This window comes from Seriola lalandi, unplaced genomic scaffold, assembly GCF_002814215.2.
Source record: "Seriola lalandi dorsalis isolate HSWRI2012SDOR001 ecotype SW California unplaced genomic scaffold, Sedor1 jcf7180002054469, whole genome shotgun sequence".
Lineage (NCBI taxonomy): Eukaryota > Metazoa > Chordata > Actinopteri > Carangiformes > Carangidae > Seriola > Seriola lalandi.
In genome coordinates, this window is record NW_019525022.1 from 317,770 (window position 1) to 331,400 (window position 13,631).

General features: G+C 41.4%; 1 protein-coding gene across 1 annotated transcript in view; it reads left to right on the forward strand.

Moving 5' to 3' along the window:
- The first annotated feature begins 5,043 nt into the window (after positions 1 to 5,043).
- stk35 (serine/threonine kinase 35) overlaps positions 5,044 to 13,631 on the forward strand; it is a 15,068-nt gene continuing 6,480 nt past the window's right edge. Inside the window, exons 1-2 of the mRNA XM_023411524.2 lie at positions 5,044 to 5,779; positions 8,757 to 9,567. Of these exons, the coding sequence (XP_023267292.1) occupies positions 5,233 to 5,779; positions 8,757 to 9,499 (1,290 nt within the window). The 5' untranslated portion in view covers positions 5,044 to 5,232 and the 3' untranslated portion in view covers positions 9,500 to 9,567. The remainder of the gene's footprint in view (positions 5,780 to 8,756; positions 9,568 to 13,631) is intronic.

The following is a 13,631-nucleotide window of genomic DNA, read 5'->3' on the forward strand; positions in this document are numbered from 1 at the left end:
TTAAAAAATAGCTCATGGTATATGATGAACTCATTGTTCACCCACTGTCATTAAATAAGCCAACAGTATATGAAATAGTTAACATTAGCTTCACCTCAACCAGCTTCAGCAGTAAAATGCTACTTACATATTAATGCATGACTATTATTAATTTTCACTTGAAATATATTTTCCTGATGATATTTCCATATTTTATATTTCTATATTAGACATAGCATTTTATCTTTAAAAGACAGAACGTTACCAGACAACAGGAAATCACTGAATAGAGGACAAGTACAACAGTTTTGTCTGCGAACAAGGGGGATTGTCTAATGTTGTGTGTTAGTGTATACGAGTGTATAGTGTGTGTATGTGTGTGTGTGTGTGTGTGTGTGTGTGTGTGTGTGTTTGTGTGTGTATATCAGGGACAGAGAGAAAAAGAGGCCACAAGCTATGGGAAATTAGAAAGCACTAAGTTCAGTAACATTCAGTGCATTACTTTAACTAGTCTTCCTCCCACACTGTCTATTATTAATATATTCATTGTTGTTAATTTCACCTTTTAATTGCTATTGGAGATATCAAAGATCTCAGAATATAATGACCTTCAAACCCAGAGTCACACAGGATAACAAACTGTATCACTGAGGGTTGCAGCTGTGGGTAGAGTCACTGATAGTCTCTCCCTGCCCTTTAGAAATAACAAAAATCAATGGAAACAACAGCTGAATGTCTCACAGAGAATGTACAAACCACTTCTTGTCTTTTAAAAAAAAAAATCTGAATTATTACACCAACATTATGTGACAGCACAGATCTCAAATCACTGTTTCCTATAACGGAACCAGTGATTTCTCATTTCTTCCCTGTAGCCTCTGACCAGCTCATATCAGATAAACCCTGCCATCTTGACAGTCAGTAACCAATCAACAGGACAAATGACAACCTGTGACTATGACAGTTCTGAACCTTGTACAAACAACAAATTTGCCAGCACTGGACTTTAGTTTTTGTTTTACCACTTAAGTAAAATAAAGTGAGCTAGAGAGGAAACTGCAAGCTGCCTATACAGTAGATGATACAGTATATTAGTCTGCCTCCAGAAGTTTGCACTTCATTACTGAATATGTCAGAGCAGAGGAGGCCAAGGCTGAACTGGTCCTCAGGTCCAACTCTGTTCATCCTGTGAATGATCTGTACCCTGACATGGTGGGTCCTTTGCCTTTGCATTCTTCACATCACACATCACTGTCCTTCACTGTCTTATTTTAAACTGATTTTTCTTAGATATGAAAAATATAGTTGACAGTTGCCTTTTTCATTCTGGAGCAATGTCTGTAGGTATTCCTTTCAGGCTTCATACAGCCCCAACAATCTCCACCAGCAAGGTATGAAGCCTGTGTGTAGCCTGGGCATGGAAACTCAGGGAAAAAATGTTGTCAGTTCTCATCACTACTGATCACTGCTTGTTAAGTTTATTGCTCTGAGCACACAGAGGCAACTAGAGGCACCTCAGATGAACTTATTAACATGTTTATCAACTCTCTCCTCACCTGGAATTTGGCATAACAGAACAACCTTTGGAGAGACTCTTTAAGTTTTCCTCCATGTTTTTAAATGCTGTAAAATTTCTCTGCTATGATTAATTTTTGGTTTAACATGGTTTTCCCACATAAAAAGTGAAGAAATTGGAAAACTGAGGCTGGACGCACATCTATGCTTATTTTCTCATTGAGAAATCTGGATCAGGCGTTTGCCCCACCCACCCTGCTGCTTGCTCTAGGTTGGCTTGTGAAAGAGCAGAGACTATCAAGATGGTCAGAGGAGGAAACTTCAGAGAGACTCATGCACATGTTTGAGCCTCAGTAAAACCAGACTCAGATTAGGAGTCTGTTGGGACCAGAATCAGAGACTAGCAGACGTATCAGAATGCTTAGCATTGTTAACATTTTTTATTTGTTTATGTTGTTTGTTAGCTTGTGGCTGGCAGTGTTGCTCTGTGTACCTACAAGGTTTGAGGTTTATTTTTCCCACCCCCATCCCCTCAAATTGACGAAATTGTTACTCTCATTTTTTGTCACTTTTGCTTCTCACTCCTGCTTCTATCGCTTGTGGTGTACCCCAAGGCTCCAGTTTAGGCCCATTTTTATTTGTATTATATAAACTTCCACTGGGCTCTGTTTTCAAAAACATTATATCCCTTACCATTTTTACACTGATGTCATGCAGCTGTATTTCCCCCTAGAACTAGGTGACAAATCTTGAGTCTCTTGTTGGATGGCCTTAAAGTTTCCTCAAAAAAATAATATTGACATGACTATGACATGACAAACTGATTATAAGGTGTGAAAGAGGAAAACAATCTCTCCTCAGCCTCTCCTCTCCCCTTTTCTACCTCCTCTTATAGTTTTTGGCTCATTAGGTGAAACAGTTCATTAATTGACTTCCTCCATCTTTTCAAAGGCGGACTTACATGTCCTTGACTCTCTGTCGGTCTCCTCTCTATATCTCCTCTTTCACTATTGTGTGTGGCCCTGATTTGTCGTCTCAAATAAAGGCCATAGTGTAGAGAGCTGTGGAGTGTTCCAGCACCTCCGCCATGAAAGCAAACCAAGGCTAAGCAGCAATGGGATCCCCATTATTAAACCCTTCTCCTACAAGGCTACAAGTACAAAACTACAAAAATTATATTCCGAATTTTTTATATAAAAGCTTATCTTTTGTTTGTAATATACAATACATGGTAAAAGATTACCAATCGTTGAGGGCCCTTGTCACATTTCAGATGTGTCCTTGAGTTGTTAGCAGAGACCTTTCTCCTCTAAACGTCTCAGTTGGTTTCATTCCAATAAATGTATGAGGCCAAAAGACAAAACAATTATCCAATATTTCACAAAAAGGGAAGATAACAAAAATGAATACAAATGTGTGTAGAAGATTTTTTTTCTTCTTTCCTCTTGCATTAATCATCCGATGATCAACCATCAGATTTGTCTAGCCTGACCCCTATCTTTGGAATCACGGGACCAAACTACCAAACTGTATATAAGCTAACTGACAAACCAATAATGTTACATCAGTCACAGATACATTAAACTAGCAGTGTGGGACCATTAACCTTAAACTTAAAAAAACAACAACTAATAGATGTATTTTGAAAAAAACTCTAGGCAAAGTAATATTTCAGAAAAGTGAAATTGAAACATTTTTTTCACATTCAAGTTGTGGCGCCTCCCGTATCATGCCACGCATCGACAGTGTTTGTGTTGTTACTCTCACTGCCAGAAGGAGGAGACAAAAGTTTCGTACTTCAGGTTTTAAAACATTTTGCTGATAATACTCATATATATTTGAAATTAGTTAGTAAGATGAATGTGCAGCAGGATTGAAGGTAGTCTATCCATTGAAGTTTGCATATGTATATTTTATAGCTACAAGAAGTTGAAGTTCTGGTTTGATGGGATGGTGGCAATGTTGGATTACTAAACAATTGAAGTCAGGGACTGCCCTGTGATGCCACAGATCTTCGGAGGGTCCCAACAGGTTCATGTTTGTTATGTGGTGTTTGTGGTACCTTGGTTTACTTTAAATTTCTTTGGTAATACTTTATGCAGTACATTAATGAAAAGCACTAAGTTGACACCTGCGCCTAATCTTTAAAATCCTGTCTTAGAGGGACCCTGGATAGTTTTAAGGTCTTCATTATTTTATCTTGTGTGTCATCTAGGTCCTGAGACATAAACATGTGAAGAGTGTATGGTGCTGTGTCCTCAGTTACATTCCCGCTGATTGCAGTGCAGTAGCCTAAGCTTCAGTAAATTCCCCTTTTGATTAGAGCCACCAATAAAGCTTTACTGGCCACTGAGCTGTGACAATAGACAGTCTGCTCTCTAAATTCAGCCAGTCTGGTATGCAGGGTAATGAATGCTACAATGGTATGGCATTATACAAAAGCAGGACTTGTTTTTATCTGACAGTACTGGGTTTTTAGCTGTGTTACCAAAACCAAATGGCTGTCAGGATGACAGATCATTCTGATGGTCAGTTCTAACAATGTCAGGCCCAGATGGTTGTAATGAATAGTTTAACAAACAACTGGCAGTGTCTTTTCCAGATTTATGCATATAAGCTGTTCAGAAAACCACCAATATTATTACATTAGCACACTGACCAGTGCACCTTCAATACGTTTTCTTTTTGTGTGACATGTCCTACAGGTGACTTGAAATCTGGTGTGTTTACATCAAATTGTCCTCCAACCTCAGCTACCATTTAAGTTTTTTGTCCCTGTACAATCCATAGAAATGTCTCCTGAAGAAGTTCCCTGTGGCGGCTTGTTCATAGTTACAATAAAAGAAAAACATGGTTGCGCTTATGGAACGGTGGCAGTTTGTTTAGGTTTAGGTGCAATGGTCATGTATTTTATATATATATATATATATATATATATGTATATATATGTATATAAAATAAACAAAACAAATCAATTCAACTTTATTTGTATAGCGCCAAAATTTTTTAATTAGAATTAAATTTTTTTTTAACAAAGTTAAAATCGAAATACAATTCAACAATTAACGTTATAACGAAATTTAAAAAATAAAAAGGCAATTAAATCATTTTTGCAAACTTAATATTTATTGTCAACATTTCCTGGAGTCAATTAGAATGACCAGTATTTGTAAAATCCCGGGTGAGTCTTTCCATGTTTGTTACTGGTGCGTGATGCAGTGGGGAACTGGTGGCTCTGCCCATACCTGTGTACATGTGACCCCGCCTCTCCCGTTAGTCCATGCTGCCACGGAACGGCTCAGCACGGACGGAGGAAAGATCCGGTACCGGGTTACTCTCTGTTAGTTCAGTTAACCCTTTAAAATCTCTAAAGGTATAACCATATCACGGCTAGTATTTCAAACTAAAAACAAACGTAGCGTGCTCGCTACATTCTCCACCTCTTTCACCATCGCGAGATGTTTTGTCTCTCCGCCAATCACAGCGAGCTTCAGAGTAAACCACGCCCACTGTTCCCTGCCTGTACTAGCGAGCTGGAACATTTTGTTTATGAAGCCAAACTAGTTCGTGCAGCTGAACGGCCCGTGGCACTTCACCTCTCTTCACTAACAGCACAAAGATATAAACTACTGACAGACTGGCGTTTAACCTCTCCGAACAACAAGCAGGTAGACGTCAGGACGTCAAACTTTATTAGTTTAGAGCTAAAGTAATGAAAGAGAAACACGTCCTCCCTTCATGCTTACTTTCAACAAAAAAGAAGTTATGGATATTTGCAACGGGAAGAAGAGGAGAAAGGTAAGCGGCGGTGTTCGAGGCTGCAGGCGGAGTGCGGCCGGGAAGATGAAGCGGGAGGCTTGCAAAGTCCTCCGCTCCCTCACGGTGGAGGACAACAATCACACTGAGCCAATGGAGGAGGAAGAGGACGATGACTGCTTTTCCATTAGCTTCCTCCGAAATGACCGCCTGGATCCCGCCATGGTGGTGTCGCCCCGCTACAGCCTGCTCCGGGAGGTCGGCCGGGGGAGCTACGGGGTGGTGTACGAGGCTGTTGCCAGGAAAACGGGGGCCAGGGTGGCAGTGAAGAGGCTCCAGTGCGACGCCCCGGAAAACGTGGAGCTGGCTCTGGCCGAGTTCTGGGCCCTGACGAGCCTGGAGAACCGACACCAGAACGTGGTCCAGCTGGAGGAGTGTGTTCTGCAGAGGAACGGCCTGGCCCAGAAGATGAGTCACGGAAACAAGAGGTCCAAACAGTACCTGCGGCTGGTGGAGACGTCACTCAAAGGTACACAGCCTACTCTCGTGTTTTGCTAAGTGGTTAGCAGCACAATAAGGCCAGAACTTGTAGTGATTGAACAATACATGCACAAACTCCTGTGAGTCCTCAGTCCTGAAGCACGTCTATAAAAATCAGTCTTAATAGGTAGTTTAAAGGGTGATAGGGATTTTTCCAGCTTAAGCCTCAAATCCAAACTCTAGGAGCCCCTTTTTTTTTTTTTTTAAATTAAAAGCTCAGTTGGCTCATGTTTTAATAAAATTAAATTCAACTACAAATGGGTTAAAGATCTATTCAAACTTGCACTTTGAGTCTGTACCTGATGGTGGCAAGTGTAAACATAATTGTGGCTCAGGGTTACTAATTAAATTAATAAAAAATAAATAAAACTTTGCTTATTACAGTCATTTACAGTTATATAATGTAAAGATTATTTACATTAAGATTTGACTGAGGTGCTGTTACTGTATCTGTACTTAACTTGCTAAATAATGTCGAGAATATATATATGTTATAATGTTTATGTAATAACAAACAAACTATAAGCTGTATGCATAATTTAGGGCTCATTCTCTCAAATAGGATTTTGTGAATTAAAAGTCACAGTTATGTTTTCTCTGTCAGCCAGTGACGTCCCTATAGGTTACCTATAGTAGGCACAGAGAGTACACTGTGTTGCCCTGAGCTCATGAGAGAACACAGTGTACTACTTGGAAACATGTTAACCCATTGCTTATTGACTGTAATCTCACAACCTAAACAATGACGTAATGGTGTAATATTTAATATTCTAATGAAAAACGGCAGTTTTTACATCTTATGACAGCTCCATTTTAATTCACTTCTGTATGTATCATTGTTGTCATGAATCCAGTTTGACCTACTTATCACCTCCTTTGTTATTGCTTTGTAGTCCTCAGAGAAATAGACAGAAACTATTAAATATATCTTCATCCAAGTGAAATTTAGAATTAAAATAGCAATAATAACCTATTCTGTTAAAAATGAAACCAGTCCAAACAAATCCATTGTTACAACTGAATCAGGGTTCAGTGTTAGCTTCTTTTCTTTTAATAGCCTGGCTGTTACGTAAGTGTAACCATTCAGGCTTTTGAAATGAAATATTAATCTTGAGCTGACATCTTCTGCAGCCACCAAGTGCTAATGTTTGTAGGATTTGGAAAACAGTGGAAATGACTTGTTTTTCTTTAGGCCCACTTAGCGTTTGTCTTAGTTTTTAAAGTTTAAAGACAACCATGAGATCAGGTAGTGGACTTCATTAAGTCATCATCAGGCAAAACAAGTTTATTTATACAGTGCCATTCACACAAAGTGCTTTACTGAGGCATGGAAATACATTAATGACATTAAAATACCATTTAAAAACAAACACATTTGAATAAATACAAATATTTAGATAACTCATATCAAGATCGCAGTGATAAAAGACATTTAAAAACAAGCAAATGCAAACAGAGCACTGACAAGCTCATAACACATCTTGGTCACAATTGTTTGGATCCTTAAGAAAACGTTTGTTTACTTAAAACAAACATGAACCTTGAGCTGCCTCGACCGGCTGAGAGCGACGAAGCCTCTCTGCTGCCGATGAAACGTAGAAAGAAAGTTTGAGGTCTGAAGCCTCACACGAGAGGCTCTTTGAAGTGGCAGTGACACAGCAGAGTGTTTGTCCGTGATACAGTCTGTCACGTGCAGCTACGAACCGCAGAGAATGGTGTCACTTCCTCAGAAGAACAGACTGAGTACCTGTGAAAACCCTGTGGAGGACTTCTGTTTCTGACAAGTCATCAACTTATAAAGAGCACGTGGTCGTGAGCCACAGCCTCTCATCGCTCAGACAGAGAGCGATTAACATGTCAAATACTGTGCTGAAGTGGCTGTATTTATACTTCACTTGTGTATGAGTCAGTGTAATGGTTTTAAGGAATGGAGTAAGTGTTTTTACACTTGTTATGGTCCTGTCCATGGAGCATCACTAATGACCCGACTAAGGTCCTGTTCAGACCTGTTCTGACGTGCATTAACATCCGTCTGCAGTGATCCGATCACAAGTGGCAGCTTACACCTGGCATTAGAATACGTCTCCACATGTGACAGGTATAATGTTGGTGCTCTGCAATCCACTTGTGATGAGATCTCACCTCTTCGCTCTATATGGAAATGAACACTCGTTTCTAGCCAGTTCGACTGTGACAAACGGGTCTGTTGTTGTTTGTTTGTTTGTGTGAGAGAGAGAGAGACCGGGGTACGGAGGAGTTGAGCGAGTCATTGCTCTGCTCACAGCTCTACAGTGAAATAAGGTTTTAGTTATGGGTGAACTATTCATAAAAATATTATCAAAATCACAATATGGCCGAGGTCAATATCCAAATCACAGGATAATGATAAAATGTGTAACAACAGACCGTAAACGAAGCTTTGTGGTGTGACAGAGACGTCGTGCCTACAAATCATATTCTCTCGACGTAAAAGGAACAAACATGTTTGGTACAGGCCCCAACAAATATCACATCACCATCATATTTATATTTTTTCAGTCTAAATGAAATGCAAATATTACTGTTCCAACTGAAATTGTGATTCATATCATAATTGCAATATCTGCCAAAATAATCACAATATGATTTTTTTTTTGCATGTCGTTCAGCTGTAGTTTGAAACTGTGGCGGGACTAATCAGACTGTGGCAGAGGACGTCAGTAGAGTAGGCGGTCCTTCAATGTGGCCCAGGACGCATTTGTGTTCACTGCTAAAACGATGTGGTCACATTTGGCCCAGACCACCTCATCCGGTGGGGTTGAGGGGAGAAAGAGGGGGTGGGGGTGTACTTAGAAATCTGCACTTGTGATCGGAGCACATCTCAAATGGATGTTGATACCAGCTCTGAACTGGCCTTAAATTGCCAAAGATTGAATTAAGTTATGTCACTAATCAGGTCATATCTTTCCTTCTCCAATCTGCTGCAGGGGAGCGTATCCTGGGTTACCCAGAGGAGCCGTGCTACCTCTGGTTCGTCATGGAGTTTTGCGAGGGTGGGGACCTCAACCAGTACATCCTGTCTCGCCGGCCCGACCCCCAGACCAACAAGAGCTTTATGCGGCAGTTGACGAGTGCGGTAGCTTTCCTGCACAAGAACAACATCGTTCATCGTGATCTGAAGCCAGACAACATCCTCATCTCGCAGAAATCTGGTTCTCCTGTTCTCAAAGTTGCCGACTTTGGCCTCAGTAAAGTTTGTGCAGGCCTGAACTCCAAGAACAGTGAAGAACACCCTGCAGCGGGGGCGGGCGGCAGAGGCAGCAACCAGAACAACATCGTTAACATCAACAAGTTCTGGTTGTCGTCAGCTTGTGGCTCAGACTTCTACATGGCCCCCGAGGTGTGGGAGGGTCACTACACGGCCAAGGCTGACATCTTCGCCCTGGGCATCATCATCTGGGCGATGATCGAACGGATCACTTTCATCGACGCAGAGTCCAAGCGTGAATTGCTGGGCACCTACATACGGCAGGGCACAGAGATCGTACCTGTTGGGGAGGCTCTGCTGGAGAACCCCAAGATGGTTCTCCACATCCCTCAGAAGGCCAGGAGCTCCATGTCTGAGGGAGTGAAGAAACTCCTCCAGGACATGCTCGCAGTCAACCCTCAGGACCGACCGGATGCCCTCCAGCTGGAGGTGCGGATGGACCAAGTCACGTGTGCAGCGTGACGACCCCCCTTTCCAAAACCTCTCCTTTTTACCCTAACCAGTCAAAGAAGGGACCTCTTCCTTCCCAGGTAAGCTCAGCTTCCTTGATAGCTTATTAGTGTCAGGACCCTCCTACCTTGTTCTCTCAGCTTTTTCAGTACAACAGAAGAAGGTGCAGGTTTTTAACCAGCCACACCACATGACAGCTAATTTCACTGATTCATCCACCTTTAACCGGAGAGGAGGAGCAGTCAGTGAAGCTGCTGCAGTGATTAGAGGGAATTAAAACCTGCAGGCTCCTCTGTGCCACACGACTCACCGTCACTGGCTTAAAGGGGACACTGGCCTTTGGTAACATGGGGCTGAACGCCAGTAATCTTCCTTTCAGCTGACAATATTAGCCTTTCCTGTCCTGGTCACCGGCCGGGACGTCCCTCATTTAACAGCTTCCCACAGTGTGAAGTCGCTGGTTGTTGTGGTTTACCACTTTTTAATGTGTGTTTCAGAAATATCTTTCCCCTGCTCTGCTTTACAATCGATAGAGAAGCCGTTTTAATAGTGCCAGTAGACACACTGACAGTAGTACGGGTCAGCTGAGAGATTCAAAGAATGAGACACAAAAAAGCTTCAGGTGAAGCTGAACGTCAGCTCACCTGAAATGTTGCTAGTGATCCTCAACTGTGTGCACCACAAAGTTGGATCAGGTAGTGGGTTTATGAACGGTGATGGATGTTGCAACTGGAGTCAAAGTTAATGTTATGTTTATGTTGCCAAATCAAAACAGAAGTTATCTCAGGGCACTTTTCATACAGGGCCGGTCTACACCGAGACACAACATTCCCTGTGAGCGAGAGAGAGACAGAGATAGGCTGTTTTCAGATTGTCCACCTGTTCACTCGCCCTGTGTATAGTGTTTGCTACAGAAAAGACTCAGTAGAGGAAAAGTGCAGACAGCAGTTGACACATTTCAGACTCTACTTGGATGTCAAATTCCTTCATAATTATGTGCCAGATATTTGTAATTATTACCCCTGTTGCATAAACAAATGCCAGAGCATCTATATGAGGCAAAATTGATTACAATACTTGCTATCTTACAAGACGTGCAACTTTTACAAATCTTTCATGTATTATTTACGTTTTAATTTGTGTCCACAGAGCAATCTTTACTCTGTTTGTGTCAGTTCTTACAGTTTTGTCAGGTTGTATTCTTTTTTAAAACATGGTCCCGACATGCGTTTTCATAATAATGTTTGAAATCCTGCTGTTCAGGCAGAGCATGAGGTGACTCACTGCACAGCTGAGACGTCCGCGGAGTATTATGCTCGCTGGAACTCAGGGTAATGGGTAATAAAATCATATTAGCTAGCAGCTAACATTAGCAGCTAGCCTGGTGTGACAGAGTACTTCTTTTTCTGCAACACTATCACGAGACAGGCCGCAATGCATGATGGTCTAGCTTGATTGATGTAGTGTACATCTTTTGTAAATTTTTGTGTGCTTCATGACAAGTTTGTACAGGGCCAGAGAGAGAGAATACTAAGGATAATGATAATAATAACTGTAACCTTGAAGGCTGGAGGTTTTATCAGGCATGTTCACTATTTTCTGACATTTTGTTGACAAAATGAATTGAGAAAATAATCAGCAGATAAATCAATAATGAGAATCATATTTACAGTTGACAATGTGAGAGATAATTTTACTATTCAGGTTGTATGTTCTCTTCCTTATTGGGAAAATAATCTTTAATCCTGACCTTTAAGAAAAGTGCTGCGAAATAATAAATAATTCATTAGCTGGTCTTCTGTCAGTGAACCTGACGAGACATCAGGTGACATGCTGGTCTAGTCCCTCCAGTCCAATCATTTCCTAAGCTTGACTGCTGTTCCTGATTTCTGCCAAAGATTCCAGCGTCACTGTCAGAGAATCAGGACTAACAAGAGTGAAAGTGTCTGCTGCAGAGCGCTGACGTCAAGACACAAACCTGAACTACTGATACAGTCAAAAAGAGGAGGGATGATCAACCAAGTTGTTCCCCATCACTGCAGGATTCTTGCTTAAAAGTGAATTCACAAATACAAAAGTGTGTGTCGAGGTGAGGGAAGGTAATAAGAGGTGTGCTGTGGCCTCGGAGGGTGGGGGGAGAGGGTGGTGTAAGAGCACAGCTATGTGAGCAGGAGGGAGGACAACTTTTAGATTGGTACACTCTGGGCCTGAGGGCAAACCGCCTGGCTTTGATTAAACACACACAGCCAGGGTGTGTGTGTGTGTGTGTGTGTTAGTGTGTGAGGCAGAAAACAATGAGTTATTGGCAGAGATGCTCCAACAGCAACAACAAGTTTTTTGGCATTACCTGACATGTGTTCAGGACACGTGCTGTACCTGGTTCATATCCACACCTGGCTGTGAATTACATCTGTGATGTCACTCCCTCCTGTGATATTTATGTCACTGACAGTGAACACAAAGCCTGTATTATTCTGATAAGTGCATCACTACCTCCTGTTTGCTCACTCAGTCATTTGCATGTTTCCTGCTGCATCAAACCTCTTCGTTCCCACCACTGTGCATTGTTGCTGTTTCTTTGTTCAGAGTGAAGGAAATGGGACCGACTGACACATCAGCACTGTGGTGTTGCACAGATGCCAAATAAATCGTATTCTCCACGTTTGTTTGATACAGACCCCAGCAAAAATCACAACATCATAATTTTTATATTCTTTTCAGTGACAATCCAAAATGACCATTTCGACTATTACAACTGAAATTATAACAATATCTGCCAATATAATATGATTTTTTAAAATATCGTTTAGTCTGAGCTGAAATGAAATTTTCGGCCACAACAGCTCAAACCATCTTCTAAAACACAGATTATAAAACAGTATTGTAATTATTTTTCAGCCGTAGGATTGTCACTTTACATTTTCCTGTTATGTCGTAAAACAGAATAAAACTGTGAGTTGGATGAAAGTGTGAACATTTTCAATTGTGCTTTCATAATGAGACTAAAATAAGAGTATTCATCATATATTATTTCTTCCACACTCTTAAATTACTTCCTGCTTATGCTTCTTCTGACTATGAATGTAATCACATTAATAATCAGAGTACGATGTTTACATTATCTTCACATAATGATTGTATTACTGGTGTTTATTTAAACATACAGCAGGCCACTGTTAAATCACCATAGTAACGAAGAGTTCAGGAAGTAGTTCTCCATCCCTGCGTCCAGTGTAGCTGCAGTGTTTCTGGTTTAACAGCACTGTGCAGGTGCAGGTGTTTTTTCCGTGTTTGTTCTCAGGAAAACATCACAGCACGGGAAAAGGGCAAAATTAGCGAGTTCATCCGGGTGTTGTGTTTACGTCAATAAATACCCGCATCTGCTGCGGAGTCCTTTGACCTGGGAGTGAATGCCGATTGTGGCCTTTTACATTGATGACAAAAGCTTGATGTTAGCGGGTCTTAGTGAATTTCTTTTTTGACCGAATAATGACTGACGATACTTTCAGTATTTCCGAACTTTTGGAAATGCCCAAACAGAAAACCAGCTGACACTTTATATGAAAAAAATTATCTTAACTTTTACTTTAAGAATCATGACTCAACCTCACTGATTTTATTAGATTTGAAACCTCCCACACCCCCCCCCCTAAACAAACCTGCACACTCAGGAGGAACTAACTTCCTCAGCAGTGACAGTGAAATAAAAGTGTCTCTTGAAGATGTTAATCGTGTTCGTTTGCTATTTAGAGCAGAAACTCCTTGGTCCTTGTAGCACATCAATCAGCCACCGAGTTGATGCTCAGTGACCCAAACCATCCATCTGTTTGTTTGAACTTGAACCCTCCATTGACCAGGACTAATCCCAACGTTTGTTTGACAATTAGCTGTCCAATCCTGAAACCATCCTCTGTTAACCCCTCATTGTAAGCCGCTGCCCAGCGACGCCGCCGCCGCCTCGCTCTGTGACGCAACACCTCTCAGCTCTCGACTGTCAGCGCGGTCGCCGATGGACTCTGCTGCAGTTTGGCCTCGTTCTCTTGTGGCATGATGGGATAGCATGTTACGCAACATGACCACAGCATTGCACTGGTTCAATGGGAAAACCTGTCATCTGTTGGAGAGGGGGATTAGAGACTGTAAA